The sequence below is a fragment of the Polistes canadensis genome, unplaced genomic scaffold (assembly GCF_001313835.1).
Source record: "Polistes canadensis isolate GaletaPanama2010 unplaced genomic scaffold, ASM131383v1 scaffold_467, whole genome shotgun sequence".
NCBI lineage: Eukaryota > Metazoa > Arthropoda > Insecta > Hymenoptera > Vespidae > Polistes > Polistes canadensis.
Window position 1 is genome coordinate 1 of NW_014570014.1, and position 16,414 is coordinate 16,414.

General features: G+C 34.6%; 1 protein-coding gene across 9 annotated transcripts; it reads right to left on the bottom strand.

Moving 5' to 3' along the window:
• Positions 1-10,997: 10,997 nt before the first annotated feature.
• On the bottom strand, positions 10,998-16,187 carry LOC106792546 (fidgetin-like protein 1). Of its 9 annotated transcripts, none has more exons than XR_001382316.1 (7): positions 15,958-16,186; positions 15,478-15,877; positions 14,250-15,399; positions 13,249-13,492; positions 12,947-13,174; positions 12,763-12,831; positions 12,163-12,181 (listed from the first exon to the last, which is right to left on the bottom strand). XR_001382316.1 is itself a non-coding variant. In XM_014759012.1 (5 exons), exons 1-5 carry the CDS (start codon positions 16,113-16,115, stop codon positions 12,156-12,158), a joined length of 1,803 nt encoding a protein of 600 aa, XP_014614498.1. In that variant the 5' UTR covers positions 16,116-16,187; the 3' UTR covers positions 11,841-12,155. The 9 variants fall into 9 exon arrangements, 4 of the variants coding, with proteins under 4 accessions (XP_014614498.1, XP_014614497.1, XP_014614496.1 ...); XR_001382315.1 differs by lacking the exon at positions 12,163-12,181 and adding an exon at positions 12,310-12,465 and having other exon boundaries at positions 12,947-13,140; XR_001382314.1 differs by lacking the exon at positions 12,163-12,181 and adding an exon at positions 12,310-12,430.
• Between the last annotated feature and the right edge of the window lie 227 nt (positions 16,188-16,414).

Genomic DNA, 16,414 nt, shown 5'->3' on the forward strand with positions numbered 1-16,414 from the left:
TTTATTTTTAAAGATAGACTTTTTTATTAAAACATAAAAGGAAAATACGGATATTATAATAAAATAAACTACTAATAAAAAACAGTGGAATATAAGAATGTATTAAATATACTGTCAATGTATTAATATACCAATAAAAAATGTACATTATATTCGATCTTACCGGTATAATAAATAAGAGCTGAAACGTTTGCTAGTTCAAATGAAAAAAAATACTAATTGGTTCTTTTTAAAATGAAATGAGATATATTTGAGAGATTAGATTATAAGATTTAATATATTAAAATATTATTTAATTATACGCAGTGTGTATGCGTGTGCGTGTGTCCGTGTGTATGCGTGTGTGTAATAAATTCTTACACGGGACAAGTTGAAATTAAATCTATACCCTCCGAAAAGAAGTTACGCTTGGAAAAAGAAAGAAAATCATTTATTTCAAACTAAATTAAAAAAAAAAAAAGGAAAGAAGAGAATTGATCTACAAAAATATAATTTTTATTTTCTCGAATTTGAATCTACACACGGATAGGCACGTATTTCCCGTGACTCTCGTGTCTCATTGGTTTCGTCGTTGTTTCGGCGATAATTGTGGCAACAAGATGCCACTTGACTCGTGCTACTGCACTCTTTCTCTTTCTCTCTCTCTCTTCTTCACGATGCACAAACACTGTGGGAATCCGGAGAAGGATCTTGGAACGAAAATAAAAAGATAAATAAAAATAAAAAGAAAAATAAGAAGAAGAGAAGCTGGGCAAGGAGAAATGGTGGGGAGATGAATGCACAAGCGCATCAAACGTGCCGCCCGCGCGCTGCACACGGTAGGAGAGTGCATTTCGTACACGAATGGTAATGCAAGGGGGTTGGCGGGGTGCAGAGGCAGAGGAGGAGGGTAAACGAGTTCTCGTTCCGTGTGCACCGACGTAATCGCGTTATCTTAAGGTTCTGGACCAACCAGGGGCAGGCACCCGATCGAACAACGATGAGAGAGAAAAGAGAAGACACGACTTCCAACCAGATTATTTTTTTTTTCTTCTTCTTCTTCTTTTTTTCCCCTTTTCCTTTTTCTTTTACATCCAAAAAATGCAATTCTAGATGCGATTTTAGATCATCAAAAATGATACTTACAAAAAAAAGAAATAAAAAATGATATCTATTTACTTAAATAGATATATAATAAAATTAGATAACCGATCGCATGAACACTTGATGAAATAACGTTGGTTTCTCGTGTCAATGCAAAAATATATCATCTTTTGATAATAAGAATATATAAGAATATATACGAAAAAATAAATGTTTTTTCAATTGGCAACGAAATAATTTCTATGCGTGTTCCAGAAATTCTTTATCTTTTTGTTTTCTGTTTCACATCATACACAATAATTAGACGATGCTATGACATAAGTGGGAGGAATATGAATAAAGTTTGACTCGTGTGAGAAACGTTACGTTTCCAGGTAATTATATTTCTATGGAATTAATCGCCCCCGACGATGTCAAAATATGCGATTACGTTTTTTAAATATAAAAAAAGAAAAAGAATATTACTTCAAATGACATTAAAATTGTATACGCGAAATAACGAAACGCTTTCAATCTCTTTCTCTCTCTCTCTCTCTCTCTCTCTCTCTCTCTCTCTCTCTCTCTCTCTTGGCTTATGGTGTTGTTGTTGTTGGTGTTATTATTACCATTTCCAGTTATGCTCATATGCACTCGTTGATGATAATCGAAAGTGTAATTTTCCTCTCAACGAACGATGACGATTAACTTCGATGGTAATAACTTGAATGGGAATCCACCAGAGCAAAAGGGGAAGGAAAAGAAAGCGGGATTGAGGGGAGGAGTACGGGAGAAAGGAAGGGAAAAGGAAAGAGAAGGGATCTTCCGTCCTTCGTCCCTATATATTTAATAATCTTAACGGATCGTGAGAAAAGACTTGAAGCCAAACACGAAACGAACGAGATTCGCTTACGAAATCGTCCTCAGGTGCGTGTATCGAATCGATCGGAGACTGCAACTAACCGTTACTACCTCTTAGATCTTTTATTTAATCTTACGTGTCGTTAATTGCATTTGGAATGTGCAATTAAATCGATAATATTACCTGTTCGGAATGAAGAGGGATACCGATACCTTGCGAGGACGCGTGTAGTTCGGTAAGAAGGCCGTTCGTTCAGGGATTTTCAAAAGGGTTTCTATTACGATTCGATCTTTTTCAACAAAAAAAAAAAAAATATAGAGAAAGATTTGAATCGAGCGCGTTATGCGTGCGTGCCACGAAACTACGAAATGCGTGTCAATCATTATAAAAGACACAACTTAGCTCGTATACATAATAAAAGACGACTAGTGTTATATAAACTGTAAGAAAAAAAACATCATAAAATAAGGATATGAAAGAAAGGAGATTAAAGAAAAGGGATAGAAAGATAAAGAAAGGGAAAGGGGAAACGAAAGGACGATGTGGAATCGACGTCAATCTGCGTTCACGCCTCGTTCCGAGCAGTTAATTACGGTGTAATCTTTTGGCTCCGTTAGGGACTCGCTATTATACGAACCATAAGGGGAAAAGAGAAAGATAGAGAGAAAGGTACCGGCATGAGAAATGGTTTTCTAAATGGCCAATGTGTTTTGTTCGTCACGTCAAAGTTATAACGCCAGCAATTCTATATCGTCTTCGACGTGTATATTACAAAACGATACTGTTTATATAACGCGTGTTCTCTCTCTCTTCATATATAAATTAACATTTTAAATAAAAATATAATACATCTCTACATACGATATTAAAATAGGGAAAAAAAAGGAAATAATCTTACTCAATGTTTGAGAAAAAAATACATTGAAAAATGTCATGAACTTCATTAAAACGGATTTTTCAAACGCGAGTTTAGTTTTCTCCCTTTCTGTTCTCTCTCTTCTCTCTCTCATCTCTTCTTTCTACGTCCGGCTGTCGCTTTGTGTGGCTCTTTACACCACAGAAAAACCACAAACGGGGTGTCACTGTCCCATTGCGTGAGATAATGCATCGGCTTGCGTATACTTTTACGCACAAAGGCAACCTCGCGGCGGGCTTACGTGCCTTTGTACGAACCCTCGCGTGGTCTCCTTCGTGCGATGCGAACGGTGCATAATAATGTCATTGCAGCATGTTCCTACGATGAATCACGAAAGTTCAACGGTGCGAAGAAGTTTTATTTTTCTATCTCATCCCTATCTACTTACCTATCTTTACTTTCTACCCTCTCACACCAGTTTTCCCCTATCTCTCTCTTACCCATTCAATTAAATGTTGAAATAATACGATTGATAAGATACGCGAAAAGAAAAGAAAAAACCTTATGTGTCTCGCATGAAACAATGGAAGATATTTTTGGAACGGTTTGGAAATTTTTGATTCATCCCCATGGAAAATTGTGAAATAAATATTAGAAAAATGTGATATATATATATATATATATATTTATAGGAAATGAGATGTCATAACGGAACACAGAGGCGTTCTCCTTCGAGATAAACCAATCACTTTTATCTACGTCCTACCGGTAGTTCAGGCGTGAACTGTCATCGAGATAAAACCTATTTGTGAGTAGTTGCTAACGAGTAAGTACTATATAGTTAGAGTATATAAGCACATGCGTGTATAATATGTAGAACATCTATCAGAAAGATATATAGTCCATCAGTGCCAAATCATGCAATGTTAATTAAAAGCAAAGAAACGAAAGTATTTTTGATCTGACACGAGAAAACACTTTCAAAATCTAAATGCATTTTTTTAGAGTAACAACGAAAAAAATAAATCTTTCATTCGTTTCATAAAAGAATTGAAAAAAAAAGTTTCCTAGCAAACCTTTGCGAACCCTTTAAACTACTTTCATCATAATATATTTTCTCCTGTATTGTAGAATACAATCTATCTATCTATACAAAAATAAGACTAACGAATGTTATTCATACTATTTATACACGAGTAATATATTCGTATAAGCTGAAATAAACCTTTACTGAGGTTTCAAATACCGAAAATGAGTGAGAAAAAAAAAAGAAACAAAAAATAAATCTGACCAAATATTATATTTGAAACGATTCTCGGCTGGGCAAATTCCTTGACACCAGGGAGATTATTCAGATCCATTGAAACTCTCAAAGGGGAAGAGGGAATTCTTTCATGGGGCAAGTGAGCCCGACGGATTCTTCAGTCACTTTTAATTCGGTTCTCGATTTGGACTGCTTGATTTATAATCCGCTGTTACGAACCGATGCAATGATTGGACCGATGGTATTCGAATAACACTGATCGAAAAGTCCGATCGTAAAATCTCAATAAAGTCATGACGTTTTCTATATATCTTTATTCATTTCTTTTTATCGTTTAATCAATTTCAAATCATTGTGCACCTTTTGGTTATTGATATGTGACAAGTAATTAAGATTTAACCATCGACTCTCTCGTGGGAATGTTCGTTAATAAGAAAAAGATTATGATAGTTGATCTCGAAAATTCGTCTATTGGTCAATTTTGCAAATGATTCGATAATGTTATTCATCTTTTTCTCACCAAAGAAAAGAGAGAAAGTATACCTCCGAGCGTATCCCTCTTGCGAATGGCGGCTGTTCATTATTCCTTTTACTTTTCTTTTTTCTTTTTCTTATTCTTCCTCTCCGCTTGTTTTTTATTCTGAAATTCAGGTTCGGACGGTCTAAGGAAATATCGCAACTGGGTGGTCCGTTTTGGTGGGTACATTGAGACGTCAGCATTACAACAGTAACTCGGCCGAGTTCTTCTCAAGCTAGCGTGCATTCGCTCCTGCGAATCCTGTTGGTTCTCCAAAAACGCTTGAAATATCGTGTGAGGAAGAATTCATTTTCTTTTTTTTTTTGAAGAAGAAGAAAGAAGCAAACACTACAATTATCGATCCTGCACACAAACGACGTTTACGTTGCCGAAAAAAGTCGCGATCACCCAAGAAGATTTTATTCAAAAACGAATCCGAATAAACAAGTGAACATTTAATATACAACAAATCAATTTAATTATGTTATCAATAGATGAATGAATACATCGTCGTTACCAACTAATCATTACATATATAATGTAAACCAATTTTTGATAAGTAAAATAAATAATCGTAGAAAAAAGTAGTAATAGTTAAGTTGAAGACATTGAAAGAACAACAGTGACAGATCAAAGATCTACGCGGAGCCACGCAAAGGGATCGGAATTAATTCCAAGGAAAAGGGAATGGTAAAGGGTGAGAAGACGAAGGAGAGAAACTTTCGTGCTCATGCAACGAACGAACGAACGAACGAACGAATGAACGACAATCTGCAGTCGAGGTGCATACAGAATACGTGTGCCAAGAGAGCATGAGCCTTTGCACATCGATCTCGCAATACGGATCACCGCATTATACGAAGCTGTTCTCTTAAAGCCGCTTTTAAGGCTCGAACACGAAACACGAGGAGGTACTCGTGACATTGCACTGTCTATGATAATACGACACGCGAACTCCATAATCTGCTCTACCTACGACGATATTCCTGTTTCTACCAGCTCTCTGACCGATCTTGAAACTCTCTTTCTTTATTTCTCTTTTTTTTCTTTTTATTTTTCTTTTTATTTTTCTTTTTCTTTGACAAAAAGATTCACGATTACGTACACGTAGAATTCTACCTATAAGAATATTACAAGGATATTTAAGAAAAATTATTTCATACCGGTATAGGTATGTTCTTTGATTTTATTTGTTAGAATTTTCGTTAATACAATAACGAGTTACATTCGTAACCATTCGTATACACAATAAAACGTATTTATCTTTACTGAAAATATTATGTGAAAATATTAATAAATAAAAATTGTATAAAATTATCTAAGAGATTCTCCTTTTCAGTATTAAAGGAAGTTAAGGATCTCTTATTTCTTATTCTCTCTCGATGATTTTACTAACCCCATGGTATTTCGCGGTCACATGGCTGCGTGTAATGCTCGACACCTTCCTCTTTGTTTTTCCTCAAGCGTACCGCGAGCTCGGTTCACCACTGGTATTCAGTAACTCGGTCACTTTGCTAATAAATTCGCATACGCGTTATCGAATTTGCAAACTACTTTCATTCGTTTTATCGACACGTTTTTTTAACGTTTCAAAACTTTGTCAACTTTGTCTAAAATAATTTGGATGTGAAGGAATATATATATATATATATAACAATTCAATTATTTATGATAAATAAAATAACATAAAATAAAAAAAGAATTACAGAGATTTATATACATGCGTGCGACATCAAAGTTGCGTGAGCATTATAGAAGGGTTAATCTCTTCGCAGACCACACGCATGCATCAAGCTCATTTACGAGTAACGATTATTCACGCATGTATACATATGTATATACATATATATATATATATTTGTAGATCTATAGAGAATATGTAAAGGGCTAACGCACCATGACACCACCCGCAGAGGGCTCTCCAAATAATTTTAATAATAATAGGGATTTAGGTATTAAACGCAGGCCCCAAAATCCACGCGTTTTTCACATCCTATCTAAAGAACCCCTACCACTTGTGTGCATATATATATATATATATACGTGTATGTGTATCTCCCGGACATGTAACCCTTTAGCACCGCGAGAATAGCAACGATACGAGAGGACAAAAAGAGAGTTTGTTGAGTCTTCTTCGATCGTGGGAACGAGATCGTGGTTTACCAAGAAGAAAAAAAAGAAAAAAGATATACAAAAATAAAGATACGATCGATGCTTGAATTCTACTTTACGACGTTTAACTTCGTTTCGTGCCGATTAATGATCATACAAATTGTCTATTTCTAAACGAGAAATTAACCAAAAAAATATTTCCAACGTGTGTGTGTACCGTACTATATATTATAATTAAATGTATTATTATTTACTTATTGAAAAATCTGTATCAATAATTCGTAGAGTATATCGCAGTTATAATATTTAGACCGATCTTAGAAACCTTGTAAGTAAGGAATGTTGAACATCGCGACCGCCCGTCGTGTACACACATTGCACTTCGAAATGAAATGAAATGAAATACAAATAAAAATAGTAAAAGACTAATAAAAAAATGATTGGAATAGTTTAGAAATGATAAAATTGTGATCGTTAACGAGCAAACGTTGCGATCTCTCTCTTTCTCTTTCCCTTTTACTTTCTTTATTTCTTTAAAAATGAAAGCAGATGCAGGAGGATGATAAGAGGTCATAGACATTGGATCCGCTTAGCGAGAAACACACTCCTGTCATATATCGTTGTGTGTTCTGTTGTTGCTGTATAAAAAAAAAAAAAGAAAAGAAAAGAAAAGATATATATATAAAGATAAAGAGAGTATGTGATATAAAGGAAAAAGCTTGTGGAACCGCGAGAAAATAATTCGTCCCAATTGAAGCGGCCAGTTAGTGCAATTATCGTTGACGGTGTATGCGCTCCCTCGCGTTACTTGATAGTGTAATTAGTGTCGTCTAGCCGGTTGGCGTGTGAAACACGCGGCGGTAAACGCGAGCAATCGTATTAATCGTTAACTATCTTGTACGAGAGAACGGCACGCCGCGTCCAACCTTTTTCTTCCTCCTCCTTCTTCTTCTTAACTTCTTCTTCTTCTTATTCGAAGTTTCTTCCTCTTTCCTCTTATTCGCCATTACTATCGTTGCCGTCGTCGTCGTCTTCGTTCTCGTCGTCTTCGTCGTCGTCGTCGTCGTCGTTGTGGCAGCATAATAGTGACAATCGTAAAGTTAAAGCCGCGTCCAATTAATTTCTACTCTCCTGTAGCCCTTCTTACCTTCAACTTCTATCTCTATCTCTATCTCTCTCTCTCTATTTCTTTCTCGTTTTCTCACTCTCGGTCGAAAGAGTACGGAAAGAAAACGCTCGAATGGCACCCTCTACTTCTTCTTTTCATTTTTATTTTTATTTTTATTTGTATTTTTATTTTTATTCTTCTTCTTCTTCTTCTCTGTGCCGACTCCGCAAACGCGTGGAAATTAATTCGACGACGTGCGAGCCAAGTCGAAGGTGCGACACACTCGAGACCAGCCGATACTTCGAAGAAATTTATTGTACTGCCGGATCGTGAGCTCGCAGTAACATAGAACGTTGTTTGTCTTCTCTCTCTCTCTCTCTCTCTCTCTCTCTTTCTCTCATTCTTTTTCTTTCTTTATTTATCTATCTCTATTTCTCTCTCTTTCGTACAACGCCAATGAAATTTTTCCCTCAGCCTCGTCTTCTATTTTTATCATAAAAATGACTTTTCCTGAGTTACTTCTTTGAATAAACCCCATTATATAATCGAGGAAAAAAATTAAATTAAAATAAAAAAGAAAAAAAATTATCATTAGAAACATCCGGCTGCATTGACCGTGACACGATATCAACCTCGGCGATCAAATTCGTCCTTGCTTATTCGTCGTATTACGTTCTTGGCTGAGCGTGGAATTAAACGAGCGGCAAATACTAACTCAATGGGCTCTTTCGTAACTACGAAATCGGATAACTTCGGCCTATTTGCAGGTAGAAAGGACTAAATCGATAAAACCTTGACTCGCATAACTTTTCGAACGAAACTAACGACATAGAGAGGGAAAGAGAAAAATGTATATATACAAAAAAATAATATTAAAAAAATCTATAACCAAACTCTCCTCCAGCTTAAAATGAAAATACCGTGAATACGAAGAAACGAGAAAGCAAAATCGGAACCGAACTATATATATATATATACCTATTTATATTTAGATTCGAAACTAGGATCCACGTTGATCCTTTTCTCTTGATAAAAAAAAAAAAATAAAAAAAGAAAAGAGAAAGAGGGAGAGAGAGAGAGAGAGAAAGGATTGACTCTACGTGATATCTAACGGTACAATATAAAGTATATATACGTCGCGGTAACGTGACAGGAGATTCAATAAGGATACGATATGCCCAACGACGTCCAATAACTCAGGCTCTCGTTACAATGCGATCCTAACAATTACAAATAACCCTAGCACTGGCGTTCGCACGGTCGTTGATCGACGACGATATCCTCGATCGTCTTGAGTCGCTTAGTCGTTCACAAAAGGTCCTTCCTTCCTGGTAGATAATCGTTTCGTGGAAGTCGTTCGCGTCCTGAAGCTCGTGTTGCGTTGTTGTTGTTGGCAGTTGAACGAACGGTTTCGAATCTTTTTCGATCGACGAAAAAAAAGATAAAAAGACGGAGACAGAGAAAGAGGGTGGAGGAGGCAGAGAGAGGAAGGTGGAAAGTAGGGGAGGGGATGAAATAATATAATAATAATAAAGTAATAATAATAATAATAAAAAAAAAATACTTAATATAAAATACATGGGGAGGAACTTATAATGACTTTAAGCGAACAACTGAACGAAGATGAGGGTGACGACGAAATGGCGAAGAATCGAAAGACGATCGGACAAGCTCATGTAATGGGCCATCGGCTTCGTATTTTTCGTCGATTATAACCCAATCAACGAGCCAAGCTGCGAAAGTAGTGGTGGACGAAGGCTAATATGGAGCGGGATTGCAGCTGGCCGTACGGTTTGCGCAATGCAGGATGCACTAATATGGTTTCGCGAGCTCCGATAGAAAGCGAGATACATACGTTATGAGCCCGTCGTCGCTTACTTTGCATACGCGTTGTGTACGCGCCGAGAGCAAAAATCTTTCGTTCTTATATTATATAAAGAGAGAGAAAGAAAGAAAGAAAGAAAGAAAGAAAGAGAGAGAGAGAGAGAGAAAGAGAGAGAATGGGTTTCGGGTTAACGGGCGTAGTTATTTCCACGCAACTTTTTCCTTTGTTTCCTTTTTTGTTCTTTTTTCTTTTTATCCGATATCAAACTCGTACGATTCCCCGTTATATCTCGATTTAAAAAACTTGTATAATAATCGAACGCGAACAAACGCAATGTATAATATACATATATCGCGCGTTGTTGAAAAATATTGTGTCGTTTATAAAAGAGAACTGCTTTTCCTTCCAATCCAATCCTTCCCTTTTGTAAATGCTTTTCATTTACCAGTTAGACAAACGTAAACACGATTCCTACAGTTATTAACACGACGATATAGTCATTCTCCGAGAAAGTTGTCGAACGTTGTAACGATTTATTTCATTCTCCGATTCATTTGCGCTAGACGTTTCGAAGGACGAAAAATGAATTTCCATTAGAAGACATAGAAGTGAGAGTTAGTCGTATCGTATCGTCTCGTCTCGTCTCGTCTCGTCTCATCCGTGTAATTACACCTGTCGCGAGAGACGATGAAAGAAAAGGTCGTCGTCGGTGTTGCGACAAAGTGACAACGGGAAACATCGACTTCGAAGACGAAGACGAAGACGACGACGACGACGACGATGGCGCGATGCTTTCCTTCCACTTGGACGCTTTCGTTCAAGTCAACGGCCCTAAACTACAGGCGGAAGGGGCGGAAACGTCGAGCTGCACATAAATAAGTGCCTGGAAACCACAATGCCTTCTCAGAGACGTCGCGTGTGGGCAGACGAAGCGGTACAGACGCCTCTCTCTCTCTTTCTCTTTCTTTCTTTCTTTCTTTCTTTCTTTCTTTCATCTTCGACCTGAAAATCAATGTGAAACAATTTGACCGAAGACCTTTCGCGTGACATACCGTAAATCTCTGGTACGTCGAAGAAATCATTTTTACCTCTGTACTCTCTTCTTGTTCTTCTCTGCAACACTGATCTACGCTTGGACTCGTGTTCAAAAATAAGAGACAAACTAGAAAATCTATAAATTTGATATCTAATTATATATATACTTTATATATAGATATATAAAATAAGAGAGAAAGATTTCTCGATTTACAATTATTCTGTGTGAAAAGAAAAAAAAACAGACGAATAATCGGGAGAAACTTTAGTCAATGATAATCGTTGAGAAATAAAATGGATAAAAATAGTAAGATGAAGAAAAATCACGCAATGGTTTGAATTCAAGTTTTTATTTATTTCTTATTTTATATTTCTTTATTTTTCTCTTTTTTTCTTTTTTTTCTGCCCTTACTCGATCGAGCATGAACGTATTTATACTTGAAATATTATGCTCGATGTCGTTTTAACACACGTGCCATGTCGATTACCGGTATTCCAACGACGATTATTTCCTGCGAATGTACTTGAAAGATCGTAAACGCTCTCACTCTCACCCAAGAGAAACGCTGAGGATATCGCTCGGTGATTAAACGATCATCGAATTACAGAGTTATGGAAGCAAGCACCAAGACGATTATAAGATTGACGATTGTAATAGAAATTCTCGGATGAGACTCGTTAAAAGCAAAAGCCTTATTTCTTTCGTGGAAACGACCTTACCTTTTACTTCCTGTATCCTTTTAGTAACACTACTCTTTTACATCCTTGAAAATTATTCTCTGCTTAAACTGCAACGCGTATAGTGTTCAACCATGATGAGAATTTCTAGGAAAATCAGATATAAATAGACGATACATAGAAATCGAACAATTTTATTCTTTTTTAAATCGTATTACTTTAAAATTTCAATATCGTTGTAAACTTTTAGATACTTTATTTCCAAATACGAATCTAAGCATGTATAAGTTTCATTATTATTTTTTTAATTTAATAGCATTTATATAATATTAAAAAAGTGTAAGAAAAAACTATTTAAGTAAAAATTGTTTCCTGTCAAGGAATGAGTTATGTTATGGGAACATTTTTTTCCCACAGATGTTTTTTTAATACAATATATTAATATTTTACTATAAATACTGATCATTTATTTAAAATACTGGTTATTAAAAAAGTTAAAAAATCCTAATTAGATAAATACCAAGTAAAAATATTTGTGTTTACGAAGTAATAATAATATATATTTATAAAATAGTTTTGAAAATCATCTAAAGTTTACAATTTTTCCAAGTACTTAAATATATATATATATACATCTTAATAATTACGTTAATACTCAATAAATTTCTCTTCTTATTTCTACCATAAAAGTCGAAGCTCTTTTTAGAAAGCTACGTTACAGAAGCGTGATGCTTGCTATCGTTTAACCAAGAACGCTTCATTCATACTTTTACGGGCCATTTACGGTCGCTTTACGTCGGCGTATCGGTCTTATCAGCACTTCTGTACCGCCTACGATTTTAAATGTGCCTCGACGATGCTAGAACTAGAAGAAGAAAAAGAAGGAAAGATAGTGCACTGCAGGAAGTATATATTTACTTACTACCTGCAGTGAACAAACTCGTCTCTAAACTCATACTATTCTCAATGAGAATTTAATAACGATCATCTTTGAAATCGATCCATTGCCACATCCTTCTCAAACGATAATATTTTATACGGACTCCCCTAGACGATTCTTAGTACGTTGTTATTAGATCATAAATGCCATTCACAAGTAACGTATACAATTGATCTTTAAACAACGATTAGAAACGTAATTAGGAGCTACTGTAAGGGTAACAATGATGAAAAAATAAATGATGAAATACGCATGTATTTAACACGTTGAATGCAACGATAATTGCATATTCCTTATTCGTAGCATTAACACGAATTTATTATTATGTGTTACATATTATGTTGAAATATTATTAAGAACAGATAAGTTAAAGTGTTTTATCATGTGCAACGACGCATTTATCTTACTGGAGGGTCACCGGTGACCTCCGTTGCATTCAACGTTTTAAATATATAAAATATATATATATATATATAAATAAACAATAGAATGCAATATAAACAAACCTTTTTTACGAAGTAGACAAAAGACCTTTTTCTTATCCTTATAAACATTCGGAGAGTCTACTGCTTCGTCTGTAAATACAACAAATTTATAATAAATAACACAAATTTATCGATAGGTTAAAATTACAAATATTACATATATCCCGTTAATAAGATTTCTAATTTGATATTAATTATAACTTACTAAGTATTAAAACGTTGATAATATTTTAATGAAATGTACTGGAGAATTATTAAAAGTAAAAGTCTACTATTAATTTGAAATAAAGCATAGAAAAAGAATGAAAAGATCTTTTTCAAATAGTCACAGTATCGATATACTATCGACGCGACCTCTGCCAGATGTTCTTCGAGACTCTTCCTTTTTATGTTGAAAAACTAAAATCCGTTATTTGCCTTTAACCTGAGAAAGCTATAATTTTTGTTAAAACAAAGTCATTAATATCCATGATCGACAGACTAAAAGATTGGTTGAAAGAACTTTACCATTAATCAAGTATAAATTTCACATAAACGAAAGAACGAATCGAATGATGATTCTGTTCGTTTTAAGTCGGACAGCTCTCAAGGCCCGCGAACATTCAGGATTTATCCATAAGCTTTTTTTACATCTTCTATGAAACATCGTAAAATCATGTGGCCGACCCATTAACGTTTTACGATCACTGCTACGTATGGTAGAGGGTTTCTCCTCTCGATAACTCTTTTCGTGGAATCTTTGCGATGTTAACTGAACGTTCGCGATAAAGTATGTCGAACGTGAAAAGAAAAACGAAACTATTATTTTGTTTTATTTCGAAGAAGTAACTTCAAACTTATTTAACGTAATTAAATCAACTTTTACGACACTTTCGCGAAATATAATAACTCGTAGATCGTAAGACCTATCGATACTCTCAAATTATACTGATCGATAATTATTTGAAATTATTTTAAATTTGTTTTGATTGGTCAATTTCATTGGTCAATTTCATTGGTCAATTTCATTAGTAAATTTCATTGGTTAATTTCATTGATCAATATGTCTTTAAATACAGCGATCTTCATATAATAAGCCTAGGAACACATATTAATTTTGATATAATAAACCAATCGCAATTAATATTAAGCCAATGACCGACATGAAACAAAAAAATACAAAATTAGTTCAATTTAATAGACACCTTTAGGTAACTCATCTATAAAAAAAGTACAATTCGCATATGTTTTTTGTTTACTTTTGTTACTATTGCTGTTGTTATTAATAGTTTCTATAAGCTAGTCACGTACCTGCATCGTTACTTGATTTCTTTATTCGAAAATGCGTTTTCTGTTTAATTTTTATAAGAAAAATAGTCCATTAAACTTATAATACAATTAAATAAAAATAAAATAAATGGCTAAATATATAAATAAACATTTGTATTTGTGTAGAATCATAAAGTAGAATATAAAATATCGGATTATAAATTTTGTATACATTTTTGATATTTTTTATCACGTCTTACCGTTCTGTAGGGAACCAGTACCATATGTGCGATCCCAATTAACATAGATGGCTAAATCTGATTGAGAAACACTAGGACGTACATTTTGTAAAGCTTCTTTAAAATCCTGAAGTGTAACTGGTGTTATCTCATCGGATGGTATCTCTTGTAACACATTATATGGAATACATCTGATTGGTCCCATACTAGCTTCCGTACATAAAGTTTTCATATCAGCACCTGAATAACCTTCTGCTTGTTGAGCGATATCAGTAATATCTTGTTCTGTGACATTGTGTTTTACCGATGATAATAAATTGCATATAATTTGTTTTCGTGCTTGCAACTCTGGTAATGGAATATAGAGCCTTTTAACAAGACGACGACGCGCTGCTTCATCTAATTCTTGTGGTCTATTTGTTGCACCTACGATTAAAATGCGATCATCTTCTGAAGTTGCTGCCCCATCCAGTTGTACTAAAAATTCAGTTTTAAGTCTTCTCGAACTTTCATGCTCGGTTTCTGATCTTTGAGAAAGCAAAGAGTCTATTTCATCTATAAAAACAACTGACGGTTGATTGACTCTAGCAACAGCAAATAATGCTCTAACCATTTTTTCTCCTTCCCCTATCCACTTTGAAGTCAAGGAACTTGCTGATATAGAAAAAAATGTTGATTTACTCTGCACTGCGATACATCTTCCAATCAATGTTTTCCCTGTACCAGGAGGTCCAAATAATAAAATTCCTCTTGGTGGCCTACGTAGGCCGGTGAAAATGTCAGGCCTCAACATAGGAAATACAATGACTTCTTGAATAATTTTCTTAGCATATTCAAGTCCTGCTATGTCATCCCAAGAAACTGATGTTCGTAAGTCCATGATTTCATTTTTTATTAACTCTATCAACTTCGGATCAATGTTTTTCATCCTTTCATCTTCTACATCTGCTGAAACACCTTCATTTTCTTTTTTACTGTTTTGATACTGCATTACTTTATCTTCCTCACGTTTTAAAGGACATACAAATGGAGATTTAACTGAAGATTTACCACCTAATGTCTTCTTTTGTGCTGGCCTATTCTTTGAATTTTGTTGAATATTTAATTCATCTCTGGCAGTTTTGAATAAAGAAACCCCATTTCTTAAGCTTGGTAATTCCTTTTTATTACACTAATAAAACAAAAAACAAAACAAAAATTATAGATTTGAATAAATTTGTATTGATTTTAAATAATATTTATAACTTACTTCTATGAATTTCATTTCGTTACTTATGGAACTTTTATTAGCATGAGATATTTTATTATCATTTGTTTTAATTGTTTCAAATTGAGGGCGTCTTTGTATATTACATTTCCTCTTTCTTGTATCTTGTGTCTTCCACATATCAACAATATCTTTAATATGTCCATCATTAATTACCTTTTCTTTGCATGCTGCAGTATTTTCATCTTGACATGGTAAACATTCTATGAAATCAATTGCTGTTTGTACATCGTTTAATTCTGATTTCCATTGTGAAGGATCATTAACAGTTTCAACAATGTTATTTTCAATCGAATTCCAATAAACTCCGCTCTTTTCTATTTGATATTGAAATTCTTTTAAGCCTTTTTCTAGCAAACACATCGCTGCATCCTCAAAGCCTCTGTAATTTACTAATTTTTCAAGTAATAGGATAAATTAAGAAATAAAGAAAATTAAAATTTTTAAAGAAAATATACTCACGATCTTTTTGCTGCTAAATATTTCACACCAAGACAACGACGTTCAACGTTTAAAACTCTAAATAGATCTTGATCTAACTTAGAAAACTTTAATTCTTGAAAAGCTGCTAAGAAATTATTATATTCTTTAGTACTTTCCTTTGTATTATAAAAAGCCATAATTTTAGTAATAAATAAAAAATTGCCGTGCCTTAAGCTGTCTTACTCCTAACTGTATCTCCATCTAGCGGTGGACTTAAGAATAAGCCGTCCAATAATACTGTATCTCCATCTATCGGTAGACTTAAGAACTAGCCGTCCAATAATACTGTGTCTCCACCTATCGGCGGACTTCAGAAATAACCGTCCAATAATACTGTGCTACCATCTATCGGTGCACTTAAGAACTAGCTGTCGAATACTACTGTGCCTCCATCTGTTGGGGGACGTACGAACTGCTTACAGCTGTTAATTGAGAA

Excerpts from the sequence above, each read along its gene's own strand:
- LOC106792546 (XM_014759010.1), bottom strand. The coding sequence starts at position 16,115 with ATGGCTTTTTATAATACAAAGGAAAGTACTAAAGAATATAATAATTTC. Across the intron at positions 15,400-15,477 it reads ACGAAATGAAATTCATAGAA|TGTAATAAAAAGGAATTACC; the intron begins GTAAGTTATAAA and ends TTGTTTTATTAG. Across the intron at positions 12,466-12,762 it reads TTGTCTACTTCGTAAAAAAG|TAGCTCCTAATTACGTTTCT; the intron begins GTTTGTTTATAT and ends TTACCCTTACAG.